Raw genomic sequence first — 10,663 nt, 5'->3', positions numbered from 1 at the left:
CAGTCACTATTTTATAGATTTTTCTCACGTCCCCTCTTGTTTATCTCCTTTGTAAGTTAACAATCCCAGTCTTTTCAACCTCTCTCTGTACGAGGGTGTCCTTGATCCTTCCTGTTCCCCTTGCCTGAACCCCTGTAGTTGTGCAATATCCTGTTTTTAGAAGGGTGCCCAGTGCTACATCAGTGCTGACTGATCTCATGGCATTGTATTTTCTGAATGATTCCCCATCCCAATCCTCCTGCATCCCAGTGTTTTGCTTAGTTTCTGTCCATGCTTGCACTTTGAGCAGGGTTTCTCTGAGCTATGTACCATGATGCCCAGATCCCTGTCCTGAGTTCAAACAGTTAAATTAGAACCTTGTAAGGTGTTTGAGGAGTTCAATTTTTCCCTCCAATGGGCATTCACATTGCAGTTTTTGACATGAAAGGTCATATGCCGTCATGTTGCCCATTCACCTGCCTTGGTTATTTCCTTCTGAGGACTTCTCTGGACTTACCTATGACCTAAATAATCTGGTGCCATCTGCCATGACAGCCAAAGACAAAGAAAGCTACTACAATGCTGAATTTCTTTATCATATGTACAGTGATCTGGTGAGCAAAATTTGCCTCATTTTCCTTCATCCAATACTTCAGGAAGCCTGGAGGGTAAACCAAATGTTTTTTTGTTGGAAAGTGCAAATACAGGAAAACTGCTACAGGAATTGAGGACATTCTACTAGAGCTTTTTGGTGAGAGTTGTGAAACTGTGTTTTTGAGAACTGGACTGTGTTACCCTGTATTTGAGGGGTGCGTATCTTAGAAAGTGTTGCCATCTCACTGCTCACCCCCATTTCTAGATTGGTAATAACTATAAAATATTTACCGTACTATTTGTTATAAAGTCTGTAACCCCCCTCTCACTGTGCTTCTTTCCTTTCACAGGCACCTTGAGCATTTCTGAGCCCTGTCACCGCATTGACCACCTGATGGCAGTTTTCAACCTGACCCCCTCTGACCCTTCAACATTCATCCTAATGGGCATCCCTGGCCTGGACGCTGCCCATGTCTGGATTTCCATCCCTTTCTCTACGTTCTACATTATCGGCCTCTTGGGAAATTTCATGGTTCTGTTTGTTGTAGGCAAAGAGCAGACCCTGCACAAGCCGATGTACCTGCTGCTCTGCATGCTGGCACTCACAGAAATCAGCACGTCTACCTCCGTTGTGCTGAAGGCACTGTGTATATTTTGGTTGAATTTGAAAGTTATTACTCTGAGTGGGTGTCTGACCCAGATGTTCTTCTTTCATGCAGGTACTGTGATGCACTCAGCCATCCTTGTGACAATGGCCTTTGATCGCTATGTTGCCATATGTAACCCTCTGAGATATGCCACCATGCTCACTAACACACGAATAGCTAAGCTAGGGCTCGTGGGTTTGATAAGAGGTGTTCTCTTCGTTCTGCCCCTACCCCTGCTCCTGAGCAGGCAGCCATTCTGTGCCAACCGCATTATCCGCCATACGTACTGCGACCACATGGCTGTGGCAAAGATGTCATGTGGGGACATCACAGTGAACAGGATGTATGGCTTGGTGATACCATTTGTAGTCAACGGGTTAGACCTGACACTCATTGCACTGTCCTACGGTCTGATCATAAGGGCTGTCCTCAGAATCCCATCCAAGAAAGCCCACCAGAAAGCCCTCAACACCTGCACAGCCCACATATGTGTGATGCTGATGTCTTATCCTTCCTTCTTCTTCTCCACTCTGACACACCGGTTTGGGCAGGGCATCGCTCCCCATGTTCATATCATCTTGGCCAATCTCTATTTCCTCCTCCCAACCATGCTGAACCCTATCGTTTATGGGGTCAAAAACAAAGAGCTTCTTGAGAAAGTGGGCAAATACACCTGTAGAATGTGCTCGCCTGGTGGCCACTGACTTAAATATGAGTGACAAAAGGGGGAAAGGATACTTCCTTGTCAATCAAGGGCGCTCTGTCCCAGTTTGACTGAGTTCAGCATTGTGGAAGTTCACAGTCTGAGAAGCTCCTGAAGCCTAATATCACTCCATCACCACGCACTTCTCTCTCCGGTTCTGAGTTCTCTCTCTCTTACCATCACCTGATCTCTTTCAGCATCACCCATCAGTCCCCAACTCTGCACACCCTGTTACTCGGCCTTTCCAAGACTTCCAGACCACCAGAAGATACTTCAGCTTGCTGAAGCTAGGTGGCTTTCCATTAGACCCTTTGTGAACAGCTTTCTTGATCAGTTTGATGAACTGAAGCTATGCTTTCTGACAGCCAAAGACAAAGAAAGCTACTACAATGCTGAACTTCTTTATCATATGTACGGTGATCTGGTGAGCAAAATTTGCCTCATTTTCCTTCATCCAATACTTCAGGAAGCCTGGAGGGTAAACCAAATGTTTTTTTGTTGGAAAGTGCAAATACAGGAAAACTGCTACAGGAATTGAGGACATTCTACTAGAGCTTTTTGGTGAGAGTTGTGAAACTGTGTTTTTGAGAACTGGACTGTGTTACCCTGTATTTGAGGGGTGCGTATCTTAGAAAGTGATCAAGCCAATTGCAACCATATGATGTGCATTCAGCCATTATGAATTAATAAAATAGAACATTACATAGTTTAGGGTTAATTGGAAAGCAGGCTTTTAGATGCAAGGTCAAAATCTAGCTGGCAGTTTCTGCTCATCAGAATGGGAGGAGTGGACAGACAAATAAATAAGTGAGAATGAAATCAGATAAGTGGATGAAAGCCTTGAGTCAAGAAGCCTCTGATATTGGAAGTTTATTGAAAGTTAGGAAAAGTGATGGTCGAGTAGGGGTCACTATGACCTATGTGTTTTGTAGAAGTTATAAAAGGTTAGCTAATACATTGTACTTTGGAGCAGTCCTCTGAAACCATCTAGAGAGACCTTTTTCCTGACACCCTTTCTCCCCGGCTAGTGAGCAACTGGCCACTGCGAACATGCTGTTAATTACTCAATACTGTTCCAGATGTTAGGTAAATATCTGGGATGTTCAAGACTTATTCCTTATGTCTGTGTGTGCTTAAATCTAATAAACTGCAGTGTTAGACAAGAAGAAGCTTACTTGCATATAATCCTTGATCAGACAGAATTGCTGTGTTCCCATTGATTTATTCCTGACACCGCCTGGAGTAAAATAGTTAAGTTGCCCATACTGGGGTTCTGAAAACCCTGGGTAGGAGACTGCTGTGTTAAACTACAATATCGCCTTGGAGTCAAATAACTTATGATTTTGCACAATCAATTTTTGAGTTACTTTTAGTTGGAATGTTCAAAACACACACTAAAAGAAAAGGAGTACTTGTGGCACCTTAGTCTCTGTATTGCGAATACAGACTAACACGGCTGCTACTCTAAAACACACACTGACCATTCCCATTGTCTAAGATATAAAAAGTAGGTTTCAAGATTTCATGTTGGAGTTTGTGAAACAGATGAAACAGAGATTGCCACGAAATGTCCAGGTGATTGAATCGCTTGTAGTACTAAGTCCCTAGATAGGCTGACATGTCATTTACCTTGAAGGCTGTACTCAGAAAGGGACACGAATATGGTGAGAGGGCAGATGCTTGGGAGAAGGGTCCTGCCACCTAAAGCCTGAGGGCATTTGTCCGCTGCCAGAGCAAGTGTCTGATCTGCGGTATCACTGCGGCGAAACTGGGGCCTGGGCGGGGGGGCTGGGAAGTGAGAGGAACAGACTGCAAACTCCCCTTAGGCCCCAGAGACAGCTGTTTGTAGTGTCCCCATGCCCACTGAGCGATGTTCCTTGTTTCCTTCAACCTTTCCCATTTTTTCCTTATTTTTCTTACAGTTCATGTTTAATAAATTATATTTGGTTTGAACTTAATGTAGTGATCATTTGGTCAGGGTAGCGTCCATTGCGAAGAGAGTACCCAGGAGTGGGGACACCCTAGCCCCTGTCTCAAGTGACCACAATGAGACTCGAGGTTCAGCCTCCCAGGAATCCTGGGCCCAGTCATGTTGCCCACACAGGAGAGTGGAAGGGGAGTCCTTGAGGTCAGGCAGGCCTCTGGGTAAAGGGAGTTGGAGAGAGGGACTCAGACTCCTTGGTTTGCCAATTCCCCTTGGGTAATACAGAAGACAGGAAAGTTCCCCACAATAGTTCCCCATTTACATTAGGGAGCTGGGACAAACTGATGGGTTCGATTTTAATGACCTGTAAAGAGATGTGTAAGTTGTGAAATCTTCACATAAATGATAAAAATTGAAAGGTGTAACTTTGGGGAGCGCACATTCTGTGTAAGGCAGATGTAACACCATTGCAAGAGACGGCTTCCCAGAGACTGGTATCAGATAAAACCCTTTCCCTGTACTATTTTATTATGGGGTTCGAGCAGTAACCGGACATTGTTTATTTGGCCTCTTGAACATATTTCATTACAAATGAAAGCTTGGTCAAACAATTGACTATACAATTGATCAACAATCAGTAGGAATCACTTCTTCCTCTCAGATTCAGTATTCAGACCCAATGAAGGCACCCATGGAAATAATTCTCCTGAGCAAAAATGCCATTGAAGTTTATGAGCCTTCAGCATTAAAGAAATTAATGGAAAATTTTAGTTTTGTTTTTTTCATTGTGCTCCAAAGAATGATTCTGGAAATGGTAAATGTTGTTTCAAAACTGCTGCAATCCGAAGACACAGACCTATACGAAGCAGCAGGATTACTTCCCAAAGCCACTGAAACTGTAGCTTCATTTCAAATTGAGTTCAAAGAAGCCAAACGTTCAGCAAGTAAATTATCAGAAAAATGGGGAAGAAAAATCAAGTCTGAAGAGAAGTGCTTGAGGAAGGTAAAAAGGCAGGAGAGCAGCTCATTTTGTGCCAGACCAGGGAGGAGAGCAGACCTGTTACTGGCAGCTCCAGGGGAGGTGAGTTGAGGGAAGGCAGAATCTCCCCCTGAACAACTGCCCAAAGATCCCTCCCTGAGGGAAGAGAGGGCCTGCTGCAGGGACACCCTGAGAGGGAAGCATTCATCTCTCACATGAATGCTGTGGTTGATTGATCCCCTTTATTTGTTGTTTGGACTATCCCAGCAGGGGACAGCCTGTGGACTTGGCTGGACCTGCTCTTCTGTTAGGGTGCTGAAAGCATCTGAAGGAAACTCACAGTTTATGTGGTGTTCTGAGACCGGGTATGAAAGATGGGGATTCCAAAACATGTGGGCCCTGATTCTGCTCTCAAGAAGGCCAGTGTCTTGAAGTTGAAGTTGAAGTTGCTGGAGCCTCATAGCCAGTAAAAATCAGGCCATTTATTTAAATCCCTACATGTGGATTTAGGTGAACTCCTGGCCATTTTTGAAGCTTTGCCATTGATCTCAGTGGGACCACATTTACCCTTGGTGTTTAACTTTCAGCTCCTCACCATGGAGATATTTTGAGCTCAAATCATTATTTTTCTCACCGGAAACGTTCATCCATTTAATGCCTCCCAGGATCCCTCAGCTTCATGAAATACACACCTAGTTTAACATTTCCAAGGTGCCGCAGTTACATGAGTATTTCTCCCCACAGGGTTAATTTCAACATGGTCATGAATAGAAAAAACACCTTCAGTAAGCTGAGGCACGAGCTTTCAGGCAAAATGCCTCCAGCTGACTCCTGGGGATATGTTCAAACCAAGGCCAGAAGGGACCATTGTGATCATCTAGTCTGTATAACAGAGGTCTGAGATTTTCCCCAAAATTATTCCTAGAGCAGATCATTTTTAGAGAAACATCCAAACAATATTTAAAAATTCTCAGTGATGGAGACTCCGCCAAGACCCTTGGTAAATTGTTACAATGTTGAATTACTCTCGCTGTTTAAAAAATGTACTCCTTATTTCCAGTCAGAATTTCTTTAACTTCAACTTCCAGCCCTTGGATCCTGTTACACTTCTGTATGCTAGGCTGAAAAGCCTAATATAAAATATTGGTTCCCTGTGTAGGTTCTTACAGACTATCAAGTCACCGCTTAACCATCTTTGTTAAATTAAGTTGATTGAGATATTTGAGTCTATCACTATAAGGCAGGTTTTCTAATCTTTTACTAATTCTCATGATTCTTCTCTGAACCCTCTGCAGTATATCAACATCCATTTTAAATAGTGGACACTAGAACTGGATACAGGATTCCAGAATTAGTCTCACCAGTGCCAACTACAAATGTAAAATAACTTCTCTACATCTCCTTGACATTCCCCTGGTTATCATCCCAGGATCACATTGGCTCTTTTGGCCTCGTGGTCACACTGGGAGCTCATGTTTAGCTAATTACCCCTTCACACCCTTCAAATTTTAATCAGAGTCATTGTGCTATCCTTGTTAGTCTCCCATCGTGTAAGCATCACCTACATTCTTTATTCCTAGATGTAGATATGTACATAGCAATATTAGAACACATGTTGTTTACTTTGACCCCGTTTACCAACCGATCCAGATTGCTCTGAATCACTATCCTGTCCCCTTCATTATTTAAAATCTCCCAATTTTTGTGTCATCCACAAACTTCATCAATATTCAGGCATGAGAAGGGCTAGCAGCTGAGTTGCTGACACCTTTCTCTGCTTACACTTGTCAGTTAACACCTGTAACTTATGTCTCAGACAAAGCTGGGTACCTGCGAGAAAGTGTTTCACCAAAAGAAACAAGGGAAGTAAGAGAGGTGCAGGCCTATAGCCCTAAATATCAAGACGCATGTGCCCTTCCTGCCCATTCTGTTAAGCACAAAGTAATAGCCCAGCATGATAATGTCTGTTTCCATGGAGGAAACTGGGATCCTCTCCAACACAGGAATGGCATCATGGATCAGACCTATGGTCCATCTACTCCAGTGTCCTCTCTCTGACAGTGACAGCTGTAGGTGCTGCAAAACAAGGTATAAGAAACCAAGCAATAGGTGGATGGGGCGAGGATGACTTGACCGTTCTGAAGGTGTCACCCTAATGCTTAACAGCTAGAGATTGGCTTGGGCCCATATACACAATGATATATAGACTTTCCAAAATATTTATTTAGCTGTAACTATTGTAACTGGACAGTCTCACTAGACATGTAAGTGTCCAAACCCTTCCTGATTCTTACTTAGCTCATGACCTCAACTACCTCTTTTGGCAATGAGTTCCTCAGGCTAATTAGGCATTGAGTGAAGAAAGCATTCATTTTGTATCTCTTTTGAATTTGCCACATTTCAGTTTATTGAATGTCCTCTTGATCTTGTGTTAGGAGACAGGTAGAACACATTCTCGATCTGCTCTCTACCAGTCAGTGTTTTTTATAGATTTTTCTCATATCCCCTCTTAGTCATCCCCTTTTTAAGGTAACAATCCCAGTCTTTTCAACCTCTCTCTGTATGAGAGTTGCCCTGGGCCCTTGATTATTCTTGTTGCTATTCCCTGAACCCCTCTAGTTCTGCAATATCCTGTGAGAGAAGGGTGCCCAGTACTACACAGAGGAGTCCACAGGAGGGTGAAACATTGACTGACTGATCTCATGGCATTGTATTTTCTGTAGGATTCCCCCATCCCATTCCTCCTGGATCCCAGCGGTTTGCTTAGTTTCTGTCCATGCTTACACTGTGAGCAGAGTTTCACATAGCTGTGTACCATGAAGCCCAGATTCCTGACCTGAGTTCATACAGTTAAATTAGAACCTGGTAATGTGTTTGAGGAGTTCATGCTTTTCCCTCCAATGGGCGTACACATTTCAGTTATTGACATCAAAGTTCATCTGCTATCATGCTGCCCATTCACCTGGTTGGTTAGCTCCCTGTGAGGACTTTTCTGGACTTGACTGTGACGTAAATAATCTGGTGCCATCTGCAAATGTTGTCACCTCACTGCTTACCCCCATTTCTAGATTGGTAATAACTATTAAATATTTACCATTCTATTTGTTACAATGTGTGTAACCGCCATCCCCGCTTGCTGTGCTTCCCTCCCTTCTCAGGTACCTTGAGCATTTCTGAGCCCAATCGACACATCGATCCATCATGGCAGTTTTCAACCTCACCCCCTCTGATGCTTCAACATTCATTCTAACGGGCATCCCTGGCCTGGAAGCTGCTCACCTCTGGATTTCCATCCCTTTCACTATTTTCTACATTATCTTCCTGTTGGGAAATTTCACAATTCTCTTTGTGGTAGGCAAAGAGCAGAACCTGCACAAGCCGATGTACCTGCTGCTCTGCATTTTGTCGTTCACAGAAATCAGCACTACTACCTCCGTCCTGCTGAAGGCACTGTGTATATTTTGGTTTAATTTGAAAGGCTGCCTCACCCAAATGTTCTTCCTTTATGCTGATCTTATGGTACACTCATCCATCCTTGTTACAATGGCCTTTGATAGCTACGTTGCTGTAAGTAACCCTCTGAGATACACCACCATCCTCACCAATGCACGCATAGCTAAGATAGGGCTAGTGAGTTTGATAAGACCTGTTCTCTTTGTTCTGCCCCGCCCCTGCTCCTGAGCAGGCAGCCATTCTGTGCCAACCACATTATCCCCCATATGTACTGTGACCACATGTCTCTGGTGAAGATGTCATGTGGGGACATCACAGTCAGCAGGATGTACGGCTTCGTGGCAGCATTTGTAATTGTTGGATTAGACCTGATTCTCATTGCCCTGTCCTATGCTCTGATCATCAGGGCTGTCATCAGAATCTCCTCCAAGGAAGCCCACCAGAAAGCCCTCAACACCTGCACAGCCCATATCGGTGAGATACTGGTTTCTTATCCTCCCTTCTTCTTTTCCACTCTGACATACCGGTTCAGTCAGGGCATCACTCCCCATTTTCACATCCTCTTGGCCAACATCAGTTTCATTGTCCCCCCCCATGCTCAATCCTATCATTTATGGGGTCAAAACCAAAGACCTTCGTGAGAAAGTGGGCATATACACCTGCAGAAGGTGATCACCAGGGGTGACTGACTTTCAACCCATGTGACAAGAGGAGGAAAGAACATCTCCTTGTTTATGAAGAGTGCTCTCTTCCAGTTTGTCTGATCTGATCATTGTGGAAGTTGACAGTCTGAGTGGTTCCTCACACTTAATGGCTTATTACTCCATCACCAAGCACTGCTCTCTCCTGTAGAGGGCTTTTCTTTCTCCCATCCCCTGGTTCTTGTCACGTGGACAGAAAGCAGAAGACCATAAGTCCAAAGTGCAGGCAGTGAGATGTATATGGAGGTTAATTGTAAGCAAGCATATCCATAGCTCAACAGGCTGGTAGAGTCTGTCACCCAGTTTTCCATTCCCAGGTCTTATTCCCCAGAGCCTTTTCCACATGTCCCCGTTCCTTGCTCTAATGCCACAGAACGTTGCCTGTGTCCCCGTTCCCCATTCCCACTTTTCCACCTCCTCCTTCTTAGCAGTTCCCAAATATACCTGCCATACGCACCCCAAGTCCCACCCCTTACAATTTATGGCCATGTTCCATTTTGGAGGGTCATGAGTCTGGGGCCTTCATCCCACCCCTTTGGGAGGAGTAAGGAATGAGTTTGTGTTCTGGTCAAGGCCAGTCTTTTCTTTGGATTTTAGTGTTATTATGTCTCCCCCCAACCTCCTTTGCCCCTCCTAACTTGTTGGTTCACCTTGGCTTGAGAAAAGAGCCAGGCAGCCTTTCAGTGTATACTCATATATTACACTCCCACCATACCCTGTAACATTTTTAGTTCTGTCCCTTATCTCTTCCCATTATACTAACACATCCATCTGGCCAGGCAGAAGCAACACACACGTGTTTTGTCCTTTGTTCACACATGTAAGTGTAAGCGGAGTCAGGATGAGCTCCACCCTGACATCTGGTGGAGAGGTGTGGCAAGCTGTGGAGAAGAACTTCAGGGGCTGATCTCATTTGCATAGGCACACCCACCCCGCCTAGAATGAGGCCATAGCTGCCCAAATAGTCACTTTTGCTGCTGTGGGATCCCCAGTGTCTCTGTTATTGGGGCAGAAAGATTAAATTGTTATTACCCTGATTATGGGAATCAAGGACAGTGGAACTGTACTTGGCCTTTTGTTATGATGGAGGGACTCACCATCAACTAAGCAGCACTCGCTAGGCAAGGGTCATGGGTTCCAAAACCCAGTGAAGGTAGAGAGGCTGGGGACAGATATTAATACTTGGTGGCATGGGCCCCCTGGTGAGGGCCTTACATGCTAATTATACTTCCTCCTCTCTCCACTGTAGAATATTGGAGCTAGTTTTGATTCCATTAGGAGTCCAGTTACAGGCTGCTGAGCTGAATTCCCTTTGGGCTAATGGTGCACCAGCACTGAGGCTCCCCTAGGACAAGCTGAAACCACCAAAGAGCTGAACTGACTAAGAGCTGAAATCGCTGAGCGTTGTGTTAAGCAGTGGGGGAGCCTGAAGATACATGGTGGAGCAGTTTGCGGGACGGCTGGAGCAGCTTGTGGACTGGCTGGTGGAGCAGTTCATGGGACGGCAGGAGCTGCTTGTGGGACACGGAGTGGAGCCGAGTGAAGCGGTTAATGGGGCAGTGAGCGGAGCGGAGTGAAGCCCTATGGAGCTGTGGGGCGGTCAGCTTCAGATCATGGAAGGTGCCCCTTACCTCTTCCCCCCCCCCCATCTCCACCCAGGTTGGGAGGTAAAACTCTGCAGAT

At 44.9% G+C, this 10,663-nt stretch overlaps 1 protein-coding gene across 1 annotated transcript; it reads left to right on the top strand.

Moving 5' to 3' along the window:
• The first annotated feature begins 931 nt into the window (after positions 1-931).
• LOC140918063 (olfactory receptor 52P1) lies at positions 932-1,924 on the top strand. The gene has a single exon (XM_073361719.1). The coding sequence runs from the start codon at positions 968-970 to the stop codon at positions 1,922-1,924; it is 957 nt and encodes a 318-aa protein (XP_073217820.1). The 5' UTR covers positions 932-967.
• The last annotated feature ends 8,739 nt before the right edge of the window (positions 1,925-10,663 follow it).

The sequence above is a fragment of the Lepidochelys kempii genome, chromosome 1 (genome assembly GCF_965140285.1).
Source record: "Lepidochelys kempii isolate rLepKem1 chromosome 1, rLepKem1.hap1, whole genome shotgun sequence".
Taxonomy (NCBI): domain Eukaryota; kingdom Metazoa; phylum Chordata; order Testudines; family Cheloniidae; genus Lepidochelys; species Lepidochelys kempii.
The sequence above is the reverse complement of the archived record's forward strand: the minus strand, read 5'-3'. Positions and strand labels throughout refer to the sequence as shown.